Source organism: Dama dama, chromosome 31, assembly GCF_033118175.1.
Source record: "Dama dama isolate Ldn47 chromosome 31, ASM3311817v1, whole genome shotgun sequence".
Taxonomy (NCBI): Eukaryota; Metazoa; Chordata; class Mammalia; order Artiodactyla; family Cervidae; genus Dama; species Dama dama.
Window position 1 is genome coordinate 13414750 of NC_083711.1, and position 16241 is coordinate 13430990.

At 38.4% G+C, this 16241-nt stretch overlaps 1 protein-coding gene across 2 annotated transcripts in view; it reads left to right on the top strand.

The window, feature by feature from the left end:
* The window catches only part of LTN1 (listerin E3 ubiquitin protein ligase 1), a 57761-nt gene extending 42199 nt beyond the window's left edge, over positions 1-15562 (top strand). For both annotated transcript variants that reach the window (XM_061134297.1, XM_061134298.1), the window contains 6 exons: positions 3736-3922; positions 8161-8332; positions 9410-9630; positions 10555-10749; positions 12110-12277; positions 13182-15562. In XM_061134297.1, coding sequence (XP_060990280.1) covers positions 3736-3922; positions 8161-8332; positions 9410-9630; positions 10555-10749; positions 12110-12277; positions 13182-13244 — 1006 coding nt within the window. In that variant the 3' untranslated portion in view covers positions 13245-15562. The remainder of the gene's footprint in view (positions 1-3735; positions 3923-8160; positions 8333-9409; positions 9631-10554; positions 10750-12109; positions 12278-13181) is intronic.
* Positions 15563-16241: the final 679 nt, after the last annotated feature.

A 16241-nucleotide genomic window follows, 5' to 3' on the forward strand; every position in this document is an offset into this window, starting at 1 on the left:
GTGATCACGTGGCTGGCTGGGAGCTGCAATTCACCTCCACTGCCCAGCATTGTAAGAGAGTATCATTCTGCGTATAGCCAGCCTGGGAGAAGGTCACAATTTGTAGTATAGTTTCTCCTGAACACATCGCTTTGACACTATTGTAGTGTTGAAAAATGAGAAGTCAAACCATCATAAGTTGGATTGCTTCGTTAAATTCTCATAATCCATCATGATGACTTTAGAAGACTGAGGCAATGCAAAAGCTCTAAGTTTAGTGTATACATTCATTCCACAAATCTTGTACGTTTATCTGTAAGATATAAATGAATTTTAGAGCTCACTTGAAGAGATAGTTACTCTCTCTTCTAATTGTTTCTAAGTCATTTTCCCTTTGTTGCTGTTTAGTAAAACTTTCTTTGGCCACATAGTAACTGGGGAAAGAGTATACACATTCAAAAATGTATTGAGCACCCCTTTGTGCAAGTTTTAATTAAATGGTGAGGGGAGAATATAGTGTTAAGTAAACTGTTTTCTTAAGGAGCTTATAATCCAATTTAGATGTATTACCCTAAAACTGAATGGGCTTCTCTGGTGGCTCAGAGGTAGAGAATCCACCTGCCAATGTAGGAGATGTGGGTTTGATCTCCACGTTGGGAAGATCCCTTGGAAAAGGAAACGGCAGCCCGCTCCAGTATTCTTGTCTGGGAAATGTCATGGACAGAGGAGCCCTGGTGGGCTGTGGTCCATGGGGACACAAAAGAGTTAGACATGATTGAGCGACTAAACAGCCACCCTATAACAGAAGGCAGTGTGTGACAAGTGATAAGAAAAAGGATGATGTTCGTGAGACACAACTGCTGTGCCAAGAAGGGAGGACACTGATACTGACTTTTCAGATTGGGGAGCGTTTCGGCCGGCAGGGAAAAGTTACAGGGACACCACGTGCAAAGGCACTGGGATGTGACCGCATGATGTGCTTGGGGAATATCGAGTTGTTGCCTTGTGACATGTTTTTTAAATTTTCTAAATCTTCTTCCCCTGGAATATAGGCTGTGTGAAGCTTTTAGTCTCTTATTCCTCACTTTTTTCCCCCAACACCCAGTTGTTGACCTTAAATAGTTATGAATAATCCTCATTTGTTGAGTAAAAACAGAATAAATGAGGGATTCTCCTGGTGGTCCAGTGGGAAGAATCTGCCTTGCAATGCAGGAGACATGAGTTTGATCCCTGGTTTGGGAACTAAGATCCCACATGCTGGGGAGCAGTTAAACCTACGTGTTGAAACTACAGCGCCCACATGCCACGGCTAGAGAGAGTCGCTGTGCCGCAGTGAACGATCCAGCTGATGCAGTGACGTCTCTACGTGCCGCAACTAAGGCCCAATGCAGCCAGATAATAAATGAGTATGTGTGGAGTAGGCAGGGAGCGTGCAGTGAAAGCTAAAGCTGGGGGGTAATGAGGGCCTTCAAAATGACATTTTCTAGAGATCGGGGCATTGTTTGGTAGAAGATGGGATACCATCAGCTGATTCTGCAGAAGTCTGAAGCATAAACTATACAAGTAGCAAGCAGAGCTGGAGGCCATTCCAGAAGTTCCAAAGTGCATGGAGGTTAGTGCGTAAAGTGGAGAGTTGTTCTTTGTAAAATCTGCTGATGGTTGGTATGGAATGGAGAAGGGTTGCTACATGAGGTGGTGGTGCGGAAGGTAAAAACTTAAGGGCAGAGCTTGAAGAGAACTTTTACTTATGGGCCGGTAGTAGGAAGCCACAAGGAAAGAAAGATCACAGAGGTAAAAGAAGAGACTGAACCCAGAATGTCATAGAGAACTTGACTGGAGATACACACAAGTCTTTGGAAAAGACCCTGATGCTGGGTAAGATTGAAGGCAGGAGGGGAAGAGGGTGACAGGATGAGATGGTTGGACGGCATCACTGATTCAGTGGACATGAACTTGGGCAAACTCCAGGAGATGACAAGGGACTGGTGTGCTGCAGTCCATGGGGTCGCAGAGTCAGACACGACTTGGCAACTGAAGAACAACACACGCAAGTATTTCACTTCCTGAGACTCTTACAAGCTCGTCTGAAAGTGTTAATAAGTACACTACTTCCATAAAGAAGAAAATTACCTTACATTGCCATGAGTTAATATAAATGTTAAATTTCCTTTAACATTCCTTTAACTGTATTGAAAAGACAATACAGTCTTAGGATCTTCTAACCCTTTGTTGGTTGATAGAGGACCTGATAGGATTTGTTAGCCCTAATTGTTCCCCTGGCTAGCAAGGGACTTCAGACTAATCATTTAGCCTCTCTGAATGTATGATTTTTTTTCATCTATAAAACAGAAGGTTGAAATATATGTTTTCTGCTGGATCATCAAAAAAGCAAGAGAGTTCCAGAAAAACATCTACTTCTGCTTTATTGACTATGCCAAAGCCTTTGACTGTGTAGATCACAACAAACTGGAAAATTCTGAAAGACATGGGAATACCAGCCCACCTGACCTGCCTCTTGAGAAATCTGTATGCAGGTCAGGAAGCAACAGATCTGGACATGGAACAACAGACTGGTTCCAAATAGGAAAAGGAGTACATCAAGGCTGTATATTGTCACCCTGCTTATTTAACTTTTATCCAGAGTACATCATGAGACATGCTGGGCTGGAAGAAGCACAAGCTGGAATCAAGATTGCCAGGAGAAATATCAGTAACCTCAGATATGCAGATGACATCACTGTTATGGCAGAAAGCAAAGAAGAACTAAAGAGAGTGAAAGAGGAGAGTGAAAAAGTTGGCTTAAAGTTCAACATTCAGAGAACTAAGATCATGGCATCTGGTCCCATCACCTCATGGCAAATAGATGGGGAAACAGTTGACTTTTATTTTTCTGGGCTGCAAAATCACTGCAGATGGTGACTGCAGCCATGAAATTAAAAGATGCTCACTCCTTGGAAGGAAAGTTATGACCAACCTAGACAACATATTAAAAAGCAGAGACATTACCTTGCCAATAAAGGTTCATCTAGTCAAGGCTATGGTTTTTCCAGTAGTCATGTATGGATGTGAGAGCTGGGCCATAAAGAAGGCTGAGCACCAAAGAATTAATGCTTTTGAACTGTGGTGTTGGAGAAGACTCTTGAAAGTCCCTTGAACTGCAAGGAGATCCAACCAGTCCATCCTAAAGGAAATCAGTCCTGAATGTTTATTGGAAGGGCTGATGTTGAAGCTGAAACTCCAATACTTTGGCCACCTGATGCAAAGAACTGACTCAATTTGAAAAGACCCTGATGCTGGCAAAGATTGAAGGCAGGAGGAGAAGGGGACGACAGAGGATGAGATGATTGGATGGCATCACCGACTGAATGGACATGAGTTTGAGTAAACTCTGGGAGTTGGTGATTGACAAGGAAGCCTGGCGTGCTGCAGTCCTTGAGGTCACAAAGAGTCAGACACAACTGAGCAACTGAACTGAACTAACTTCTAGAGTAAATTTTACAGCATATCTTACACATTTATAAATACGAAAATACATGTATATATTTCCATATCACTTTATGCTTTTCAGATTCTGTAATTGTCTTTATACAACATTAGGGGTCAAAATTGAACCTATAAAGGGGAACTTGTAAAATGGTTTTTGGAAAATAGAGGAGAAGGAAGATTTTTCTAAAATGCTTCAAATTTATACATGCTGTCAGTTTGTTAAGAGACAAATTATGAAGAAAATTGTGGTATTTAATCATTGATTCTTAGGTCGCCACCGGCTGCACTGATGTCTCTTCTTAGCACTCAAGAGGACTTACTAGAAAATGTTTTGGGATGTATTCCTGTTGGACAGATAGTTACTATCAAGCCACTGAGTGAAGACTTCTGTTATGTTCTGGGGTACCTCCTCACTTGGAAATTAATACTTACTTTCTTCAAAGCTGCTTCATCTCAGGTAAATAAAATGAGACAACTTTTGACAGTTCTGTCCTATATGTGTTTCTCTCTTACTATCCTAAGCCCTTTCATTCCCCTCCTTTTGGAGAAAAATGAGGAAATGTCTCATATCTTAATCTAATCTTATCTGGCTCATTACAGACATTCTGCTAAATTTATTTCTGTCTCTACTTTGTCACCCTCCCAGTTTTATGCTTAGATCAGTTTTTTTCTAACTGAATGTATCCACCAAGTCTGTTTATTGCCGGAAACCAGGTTTCTATCATTTACTTTTGTGCTCTCATAGTAACAGTTTCTAAAGAACCAGATCTTGCTATTTTTTTTTTCCCCCTTTTCTGACTCTTGTGGGAATATCAATGAATACATCACTGGAAATGCACCTTATTTGAAAATCAGTGTTTAGAGAAAGATCTATGAAATATTACCATATGTAATTCAAGCTGTTATCACTAAATAATGAAAATATCCTATAGTAATTATTTTGCCCAAATTATTTTAGCAACCACTAGATGTCTCTGTTGTCTCACGTTTAAGAAGGAAGCTGGAAAGCTCTGCTCCAGTTAAAAAAATTCTTTTAGACAGATGCCTGCTTTTAAAAAAGTTTCACACATTGAATCAGTTTAATAAAGTAGGTAACTTCTTTGTCAGGTTAGTACAAGACTTAAATCGCTACATATTTAAAGTGTGACTAAATAATCATGGCATTCATTTTCAATGTGATTTTTCAGAATCCTTAAGTTATAACTTACATTGTTGCTAATAACCCATGTTGTTGTTTAGTCACTTAGTCCTGAGTCTTTGCGACCCCATGGACTATAGCTCATGGGATTCTCCAGGCAAGAATACTGGAGTGGGTTGCGCTTTCCTTCTCTAGATCTTCCCAGACTGGGGATCAAACCCATGTATCCTGCAACGGCAGGCGGGTTCTTTACCCCGGAACCACCAGGGAAGCTCAATAATCTATTTCTTGGTACAAATATATCAACATATACATTTTTGCATTTGTTTATCTAAGGAGAATATGAGATCACAGAGGCAACACTGATCTAGATGTTCAGATGGTTTTATTTCTTTTCAGTCTTAACACTTAGGTTTGTGATTTGAGCTTGTCTTAATTCACTGGTTATGTATTTTAAGAACTACTGTTGGGCTTCTGCATTTGTTTTTTAGAATACTGTTGATCTCTAAAATTGCGGCATATTGAGGCCTTATGGGATCACACAGAGTCGGACACGACTGAAGTGACTTAGCAGCAGCAGCAGAGGCCTTAGACATGTCTAAGAATTTTGTTCTTGTTATCTTATACTCAGAAATTAGGAATAATTATATGATTCTTTTACTCAGAAATTAGGAATACATCATCTTTTTCATTAAGTCAGGCTGGGGGAGGGGCACAAAGAATTAGATCAGCATTTATTGAGCCTAGAAGTTGAACTGAGCTATCAACAAGTAAACCATCATAACTCAGTAAATAACAGTTATTAGACGAATCCTAAAACAGACTGTTTTTTAAATAAAGTTTTGGTCCTTAATCTGGGTTGTTTTTAATATTCTTCTCAAAAGAATTAGTGAATTGAATTGGAAACAAGTGTGTGTGTGTGTGTGTGTGTGTCTTATAGTTTTGCTGAGGTGTATTTCACGTATCATCAGATTTGCTTATTTAAAGTGTGCAGCTTTGGGGACCCTGGCAGTCCACTTGTTTAAGGCTCCATACCTCCACTGCAGGGGGCACAGGTTTGAACCCTGGTCGGGGAACTTCAGATCCCAGTGTGGCCAAAAAAAAAAAAAGATACAGAGTACAGTTTGGTGTTTGTAGTGTATTTCCAGAATTGTACACAATCACTACCATCTAATTTTAGAACATTTTCAATATCCACACACATCGACACCCAGCCCCCCTCCCTCCCCACCCCCCAAAAAAACACCCTTACCCACCTGCCGTCCCTTTTCCTTTCAAAACCCCTGGCAACCACTGATCTATTTTCTGATCCTATGATTTGCCTACTGTGGACTTTTCACATATATGGCCTTTTTGCATCTGGCTTATTTCTTATAGCACAATGGTTTCAAGGTTCATTCATAATTTAGCGTGTGTTAGTATGGCATCCTTTTTTATGTCCAAAAAATACTTGATTGTATGACTATAACGCATTTTGCTTATGCAGTGTTTAGGTGGTTCCCACTTTTTGCCTATTGTGAATAAAGCTGCTGTGAATGTTTATGCCTCGGTTTTTGTGTGTACGTTTATTTTCATTTCTCTTGTGTTGTATACCTATGAGTGAGACTGCTGGGTAGTAGACATGTGTTTTTCAAAAGCCCATTGATAGATGCAATAAATTTTTTAAAAAATTCTACTTTCCTTCCAACTTTTTATTTTGAGAACTATTCAGATTTACGGAGATGGTAGACACTGGACGTCATGATGCTTTTAAACATGCATGTCCTAGAATTGGCCCTCCCAGATAGTGCAGTGGTGAAGAACCTGCCTGCCAGCACAGCTGACACGAGAGACTCGGCTTTGATTCCTGGATCAGGAAGAGCTACTGGAGTAGGAAATGGCAGCCCGTCCCAGTGTTCTTACCTGGGAAACCCCATGGACAGAGGAGCCTGGCCAGCTACAGTCCATGGGGCCACAAAGAGTCAGACACAACCGCGCTCACATGTACACACACATAAACTCCTAAGATAAGAATGTGTTTCATCATAAATGTAATACAGATATTACCCTCAAATTTAATTTTGATGCACTAATATTATCTAGTTTGTATTTAACATTTGCCCCCTAAAAAAATAAAAATTTCCCAGTTTTCCCAGTAATGTCCATTATAGCCTTATTTCCTTTTCTATTGAGGATTCGGTCAAGGATTATGTTTGTATTTGTCTGTCATATTTCTTTGGCTTATAATTCCTCTACCTTTCTTTCTTCTCATTCACCGAGTCAGTTATTTGGTGAACTCTCCTCCAGTTGGGATTTGTCTGGCAGTTTCCTCGTGTTATATTCTGGTTATTTTGCAGCGAGGACTCACTGCACAGTGGTGCTGCGCGCTCACTGCCGCCTCAGGAGCACAGAGGACCGTGTGTCCTCGCGTGGGTGATGCTGAGTTGGGTTACTGGGTAACAGCAGTGTCCTCCGCATTTCCTCATGTAAAGGTCTTTGGTCGATTTTTTAAGAATCCCAAATGCCAAATCCTATGGCTTGATGTTTGTATTTGAGCATTCATTGTGTCCAGAAAATGGTGTGTGTGTACTCTGAGGAAGCAATATGGCATAGTGAAACAAGTAATTTTAAAACAGGTACTAACACCAAAGAACTGCAAGGTAAATGTGAACAAATGAAGACCACATGATTGAGGAAAAAGTTTCTGAAGCACGTGTCTCATGTAGATGCCTGTAGTATACCCAGTGGTGCCAGATTTTTCCTCTTTTTAAGAAAGAAAATCAGAAAAAAAAAATCCATATTATTATTTGAAATTTCTTGATTTATAAAATGACTCCAGGACATTGTGAGCTACCAGATTGTGCTGTCATTAAGGGATGCTGGAATGTGTGGTATAGGGTGAGGGCAGCCATGACAATGGGATTGGTCTTGAGCAGAAATTTTGAAAGATTAGAGATTGTGGTGTGGAAGATTCGGGAGGAGAATGAGTGAAGCATCTGTGGGCAATGGCAAATAGATTTTTCTCAGCTCAGACTCCAAGTGGAGGTGAACTTATCAACAGGAGACAGTTTGAGAAAGATGTTAGAGGCATATGTCTGATAACGAAGGGATAGTGAAGACTTCTGCTAGTGTCTGAGCAGGGGGAACAGTGTCATCAGATGACCCAACTGGAAAGTAACACTGTGTGATGTATCTTGTAGGACTCTTCCATGTCATTCTCAGTGTTCAGATAAATGCATTTTTTCATTGTGTTGTTGTACTACACACACACACACACACACACATACACACACACACACACTTTGTACTATATATATATATATATATATAGGTAGTATATATATTTTTAAAAAATATTTATTTATTTATTTGGCTGTGCTGGATCTTAGTTGTAGCATGTGGGATCTAGTTTCCCCGACCAGGAATCGCACTTGGCCCCCTGCATAGGGAGGACGGAGTCTCAGCCACTGGACCACCCCCAGGGAAGTCTCAATCCATTTATACTTTTAATTCATTCAAGTCTGCTGAATATCCTATTTAATCAGGTTTACTAACAAAAATTCTCTCGTTTCCACCAGCTTCGAGCTCTGTATTCAATGTACCTTCGAAAAACAAAAAGTTTGAATAAATTGCTTTATCACCTGTTCAGGCTTATGCCAGAAAACCCAGCCTTTGCAGAGACAGCTGTTGAGCTCTCCAGTAAGGACCCTCGAACTTTCTTTACGGAAGAGCTCCAGTTGGGTATTAGAGGTCAGTATGATGTGTGTGTATGTTTCTTCTGGGGACGAGGCTCAAGTCAGGTTGTGTGACGCTTTACCCTAAGGGCGTGGAGAGTAATCCTGAACGTGGGTCCCCTCTATGATAGTGTTGAAATGCCAGATTTTCCATATTTCTCTATGTAGAATAAATAATTAGATCTTATGGTTAGAGTTCTTGGGAATTTAATTCATTTTTGAAGCTTAGTTTCTTGATTACTGTTACCTTTTACTCTGTAGACAATCATGTTTTGTAGTTCTGTGGATGGTCTTCTGTTGGGGAAACGAAGATGAATAAAATTTATTATTTTTTCACTCCAGGAGCTCACAGTTTAGCTGAAGGAGTAGACATGCATGCATCTGGCTATGCCTCAGTATTAAGAAGGATTTCCTGAGAATAGGAATTGTTTTAAATGTCTTGGAGATCTGAGTTGGAACTTTGTCTTGTGGGTGTTATGGTGGGACTCTAGAACTTCTGTGTAACACATCAGTGAGCTGTAGGGAAAGGAAAGGAGGCCAAATTTTTTTCATAATTTGGGGCTTTCCCGGTAGTTCAGATGGTAAAGCGTCTGCCTGCAATGCCAGGAGACCTGGGTTCGATCCTTGGGTTGAGACGATCCCCTAGAGAGGGAAATAGCAACCCACTCCAGTATTCTTGCCTGGAGAATCCCATGGACGGAAGAGCCTGGTGGGCTACAGTCCATGGGCTTGCAAAGAGTTGGACACGACCGAGTGACTTCACTTTCACTTTCGTAAGAAAAAGAATCTTCAATTTTTCCTCCTCTTTGAAGTGTGTGTGCTTCACTTTATTTGTGATCTTTCCTGCAAAATAGTGCTATTTGGGGGCAGATTTTTCAGTATCCAACAGGGTCTTCTCTCTACTATTCTAATTGTTGATTTCGAATGTGGGAGAAAAAGCTAATATAGAGTCTGGTTACCTTGGAACGTTTGTTTTATGAGCTCTAGCACTAGTGTTTAGGAGTTGAAAATGATTTTCTAAGGGGAGTGCTAATATTAGTCTGCTCTGCGTAAGAGATACATGTCACTAACTGAGAATTTGTTTTTTCCTCAGACACCTCAGCTCTCCCCTACCATATCCCACACTTGGCTTGTTCAGTCTATCACATGACATTAAAAGACTTGCCAGCCATGGTCAGGCTATGGTGGAACAGCAGTGAGAAGCGTGTTTTCAACATCGTAGATAGATTTACCAGCAAGTACGTTAGCAGTGTTCTTTCTTTTCAAGAAATATCTTCTGTGCAAACAAGTACACAGCTATTTAACGGCATGACGGTTAGTATTATCTTGAATTTTTTTTCTAAAAAAGGTTGTCTCAGTATTGGTTATGCCTATCTGTTGTAGTGAGTATGATCACAATTGTAGCTCTTGGTTCAGAAATTACAGAAATCGTCTACTTTATTTTCTGATTCTTGGACATCAGATCTCAAATTAATGCATCGATTGATGTTATAATTTCATTTATCTATGCTAGTTTTTGAATATTTATTAGTTAATTCAAAATATATATCAGCATACCTGTAGATCCCAGTTGCTGTGTGCCAGTTACCTGCAAAACAGTTTAGAAGGGTCGCATTCCTGTCGTGTAACAACATGCAGTCTGATAAAGGAATGAAGGTGATACTGATAATGTTTTTTGCATTGGAAACTGGAAAGTGGCACAATAAGAAGAAGAGTGTTCTGCAATCAGGGTGGGAAAAGTTCATCCAGCTTAGGGGACTAGCTAAGACTTGATGGGGGTAGTTTATTTTGAGGTAGGCAGGATGCTGCTGTGGGTTAAAGCATTTAATATAGAGAAAACCGTACAGCAAAAGCAAAAAGTTTGAAGATGAGAATGTATTAATAATTTCTGTGATTGCTTAAGAAATAATGAATAGCCCAGTATTTGTATAGAGTAGTTTTCATGAAGGTAAACAGAGAACAGACCACTTCTGTGATGAATTGAGTCCATACTGGAAAAGGCATCAACTAATAGTCTTATTTCTTTTTAAAACATCTTTGTCATAACATCACTATGAAATTTATCAGGTATTTGAACCTATTTATTAAATATCTCACATTAGATAAGTAAATATGTTTACCTGTGTTTTGTTTGAATGAGGACTGGCTGCTATCTGTCAACCTGTCAAGATGATTTTTGAATAAACGGGAAGAAAAGAAAATTGGCCAAAAAAAAAAATCACCTTTCACGTGTTGCAGGTGAAAGCTCGAGCTACTACTCGAGAAGTCATGGCCACTTACAGTATCGAGGATATAGTGATTGAACTTATAATTCAGCTGCCTTCAAATTACCCACTGGGCTCAATAACAGTGGAAAGTGGGAAAAGAGTTGGAGTGGCCGTGCAGCAGTGGCGAAACTGGATGCTTCAGCTAAGCACTTACCTCACCCATCAAGTAAGTGTCCGAGTACTTGCACCTTAGGCTTTCTGAGCTAGAGAGAGATGGCTGCTTTACTGTGTGAAAGGGCAGTAAAACTTTCTCTCTTCTGCTTAAGTCGAAATGGATACTATATTTTGTTGAATCCGACAAAGGTCTGTATAGTCGAAGCTATGGTTTTTCCAGTAGGCATTATGGATGTGAGAGTTGGACCACAAAGAAAGGTTGAGCACTGAAGAAGTGATGCTTTTGAACTGTGGTGTTGGAGAAGACTCTTGAGACTCCCTTGGACTGCAAGGAGATCCAACCAGTCCATCCTAAAGGAAATCAGTCCTGAATATTCGTTGAAAGGACTGATGCTGAAGCTGATGCTCCAATACTTTGGCCACCTCATGCGAAGAACTGACTCATTGGCAAAGACCCTGATGCTGGGAAAGATTGAGGGCAGGAGGTGAAAGGGTATGACAGAGGATGAGGGGGTTGGATGGCATTACCGACTCGATGGACATGAGTTTGAGCAAGCTCCAGGAGTTGGTGATGGACAGGGAAGCCTGGCGTGCTGCAGTCCATGGGGTCAGAAAGAGTCAGACACGACTGAGCAACTGAACAGAAACTGAAACAGATATTTGTCTAAATGATTTGACCCTGCCAAGCTTATTTTAATTTTTAAGGCTCTATAGCGTTTTTCCCTGGTGTTTGAGAAGAATCGACGCTTCTTCATTGACACTGTAGATGTCATGGAACAGTGCATGGTATTGCAGTTTGAGAGGGAACCTTTTTGTGAGTCTTGGGACAGCTGAATGTCTCCTGAGCTGCTTTTACTTTAACCTTTCACCTCTCCTTCTGTGGTGAGAGAAATCCCAGTATTTTCAAAGACCTTGTTGCATTTTAAACAAATTGTTAAGTCTTCTTTAGTTTTGTTTGCACATGGTGATGCTTCTCAGGCATTCTACAGTAGAGGAAAAGTATTTTAAAACAAGTCTATTCACTAATATTGTAGAGCTGGAACAAATCGACATTTGAATAGGTGAGATAGTTAATTTCATCATATTTAGTTAAAAGTTAGGAGAACTGATTCAAACGACTTAATTATTTAAAAAGTTTCATCAAATAACAAGCAAAGACTATAAAAATTGAAAATTGGGGCAGAAGACTTTTTTCAAGTTGACATTTAATGGAGAAACTTACCTGGATCCTAAATCGTGGGAGGTTATTTTGAAAACCAGTATTCATAAAACTTAGAATTGTGAATATAGCCAAGCAGACACTCTTCTCTCCAGATTATAATACAACTTTAAAATTTGTGAAATTGAATAAAGATAATATTGGTGATTTAAAGTGTGTATTAACTTTATTATTTTTTTTCCCTTGTTAACAGAATGGAAGTATTATGGAAGGCTTAGCATTATGGAAAAATAATGTAGACAAACGTTTTGAGGGTGTTGAAGATTGCATGATTTGTTTCTCAGTCATTCACGGTTTCAACTATTCTCTTCCCAAAAAAGCCTGTAGAACATGCAAAAAAAAGTTCCATTCAGCCTGTTTGGTAAGTCTAAAGAGAAACTAGCTTATTTATATCTTACATATATTAATATTATATGTGGATGATATCTAACCTTGGAAAACAGTGGATGTTAAACTCTTAATTGTGGTTAATGGGAGACATATTAAAAATGATTTTTCAAAATCTGTAAAAGAAAATTAGTAATTTACTGAGACTGGTGGCATCAAAGCACTTTAATAAATGGAAGTTTCTAAAATAGCTCCTGGCACTTAAAAGACGGATGGTTTTGTAAGATGTATACCTTAAGGGAGACGGAACAAATTGGAACTGAGAGCTATCTGGCATAAGAGCTTTCTTGCTCTTTTTAAACATTGTAAAGAAAGTCTCACTGTGTTCAGTTTCATCACAGCTGGTTTCTTTATACACCTCCGTGTTTGTGAGCGTGAGCCTAAGTGCAGAGAGCCGCACTGGCATTTGGAAGGAGTACTGAGCTGTGTTGATATGGAGATGAATGTAAAGAACAAACATTTCAGTATTCTCCCTTTTCTTACTTCAGTCATTTTAAAGTTACTTTAGTCAGCAAAGCACCAACTTGCTGACTTGAGTTTCAGTTTTCTCATCTGTAAAATGGAGATAATAAAACCTTTCTAAAGGTTGTTGAATGGATTAAAAGAAGATGATTTATGTAAAACCTAGCACTATTTAAATTGGAATGTGCAAAGCTGAGCACCACTGTTCAATAAAGGAGTGCTGTATTCATCTTGTTTTATTAAAAAAAAAGATAATATTGTCTTTTCAACTTGGCCAGTTTGATAAGAGATGTTTGCTTTAATTTGCACTTTGTGTAATTAATAAAGTAAATTTTTATATAAAAAACTGTTACTTTAGATGCATATGTAAAATGACAATGTGAAAAGTTTTTAACACTTAGACTTTTCTTTTTCAGTACAAATGGTTTACATCTAGCAACAAATCCACTTGTCCACTCTGTCGCGAGACCTTTTTCTGAGATTTTTGTTTTCCCCTCATTGGAATTGATCTCTGAAGTAATTCAAGCAAAGGCAGTGGATTTGGATTCATCTTGAAGTGTTGATGTGAGGAGGCCACTGAGCATTACTTTCAAATAGGGCCTTCTCTGGAAAATTATTTTGGTTCATGTAATGATCCTAAAATCAGGTTTACTTATCTTTAGATTGCTTTGTAAATGTTTGGAAACCTTTTCTTTTACATAAAAATATTACATATTGGAGAGGAAAATATTTATATTAATAGTTTAATCTCTTTGTACATTTAAAAATAAATATGGAAAAACCCTAACATACAGAGTCGGAATCGGTGAAGGCATTGCACAACTGTATTATACTGATAAACTCATTCAGTTAGTTGATCTATGTTTAGAACAGTCCGAGTAAGATAAATGAATTGAGAGGATTGATTTACATCCACAGATATTTTGAGACTTATTTATTAGTTACAACAACAAAATTAATTAGTATTCTGATATTTGTAGATTATTTTAATGATAAAATGACATTAAGCTATTAATATAGCTTATCTTAAGCTATTTAAAGCATGCTCTGAAAGCCTATGTAAAAGAGTATAAACAACTTTAAGGTGCCTCCATTTATTAAGGGTTTTGAAATTCAGAAAATTAAATTCAGAACACTGACCTTTTTACTGTAAGAGAATTTCCTTGTGCTCGTGAAATTTGGATTGCAGACGTGTCAGTGAATTTATTACTCAGTTGCAGTGAGTCTCCGGAGGGTGAGAATTTGAGAGAAACAGAAGTCACCTTGTTTTATTCATGAAGCAGAGTGGTGTTCCTCTGTCAAGAGCAAAGAAATAGTGAATTATTTGTGAAACTTAAGAGTGGTGGAAAAAGCAAAAAATATAAAAATACTGTAGGAGGCTTTAAATTTTGTAAGCAAATTTTGCTATTCTTACTGGTCAGAATTACACTAAATTAGAGAGAGTTTAGGGGAGCTAATTTTTTCTAGCCTTCATAAGTGCGAGTTAGACATTTTAATACTAAGTATAATTCAGTGTAACAGGCTCAAACGGGGTAGGTGAAGACCTGTGTTTTGCTACAGCATTATTGCCCTTAAAAACTGTGCCCAAAATATAAAAGTGTGAAAGTTTGGAACTTGGAATAATTTTATTGCAGTCTTCCATCAGATGGGAAATAATTAGCCTATCTCACAGCAGGGTTACTTGAAAACTCAGCTAATCATCTCTGTTGCAAATGTTTAATTGGCAAAAAGCAACTCATGTTAAATAAAATTACTGCTTACTATCAACTGGGTAAAATGGTTATTATTGAAATAGTATGAATGTGGTCAGAGCATTGTAGTGGAGACTGAAGTATTATGTGTGAGTTAAAGATCTTGAGTTGTATTGTAGATACAGTGTCCTGCCCAGTTTTATCTGTCTCCTAAAATTTTCTCTGTCATATTTATTACCTTATAGCCTTAGGCTCAAGGAGTACAGATAGCAAAATTCTACTACCTCTTCTTAACCCCTTTCTTAAAATATTCTCTCTTTTTCTGTGTCTCTCTCTGACATAGTAAACCCAAAAGATTGTGTTACTCCTCTGTGAAAATTGCACCCTTTTCCTTAAAATTGTTTTATAGTAAGGCTTTGTTTATAACTTTCCCAGTATTGGTACGTCTTGGCTTCTGACCCAGACCCCAAGGAGAAAAGAAAGGGGAATGATGGAGCATTTTCCCACATTATTCTTCAGGGCATCAGGTTCTCGGGTGAAACACTATAATTAAGTGAGATACCTACTCCTCATACTTAGGACTCTTGGCACATTTCTTTGAGACTTGTAAATACAAATGTAAAGCTTGTTATTGTTTATACACTAAAGAAGAAGCTTTCCAAAATAAAACTGAAATTCAGAATATCACATATTAAAATTTTGTTTATATAGCTTTGACAACTCAAGAGCATCCCTTAAAATTCTAGCATAAGGACATTTTAAAATTGCATGAGATTCAGAGCCCATTAGCAAAATTGTTAATTTAAAGCCCTGATGTAAATTGCAAATTTTAGAATTTATTTTTAACTCTTATTTATCACATGCTGTAATGTATGTATATAAGTTTCTGTGGCTTAAAGCAATGTCATTACTTGAGTTTGTGTGGTGTGAATAATTATTTGATTGTTATACTATATGTGCCCATTAAAATTCTTTTTAATTGCAAAATATTTCAAATATACATAACAGTAACAATAATATAAATGCCCTTGTACTCTTCATAAACTATTTTGCCATATTTGCTTCTGATTTTTAAAGAAATAAAATGTTACTCTTTTGTACTCTTCCCTGAGACCATCTCCTCCTTCCCTCATTGAAGCTCGCCCACCCTCCTGAAGCTGGGATGACTCCTTCCTGCTTAAGATTTTGTATTTTACCACATGTTTGTGTCCATAAATAATGCAGCAGTTTTTCAGAATTTTGTGATATCCTATCATATGTGTTCTTTTGTAGTTTCCCTTTTCGTTCAATATTACTGCTGTTTTGTATCATTGTATCAGTTTGCTTGTCATTTCCCTCACTAATGGTCATTTCAGTTGTTACTTTTTGCCATTTTGAACGGCGCTGTCAGTGTACGTTCTTGACAACATTTTCTTACGCAAATGAAACGTGCTAGGTATTCTGAACACACGCCCCCAGGTGGAATTTCAGGTGATAGATATTCTGATTTTAGATATGTGCTCTGTGACTTTGCTGTTTAGTGTCTAAGTTGTGTCTGACTCTTACGTGTTGACAGATTGCTCTCCACCCTGGTGTGTAAGTTTGTGCTCTCAGTGGCGGTGCAAGAGGATTCTGGTTTTCCTAGGTCATCACCAAAACACTTAAGTCTTCTCACTTTTGAAGTGTTCCAGTCGGAGCTGTGAGATAGCAGCTCTTTGTTTTCCCTGGCTACCATGAATCTTAGCTTTATTCCATATATTTATTGGTCCTTTTTTTGTGAATATATCATCTATATGCCTGTTTTCC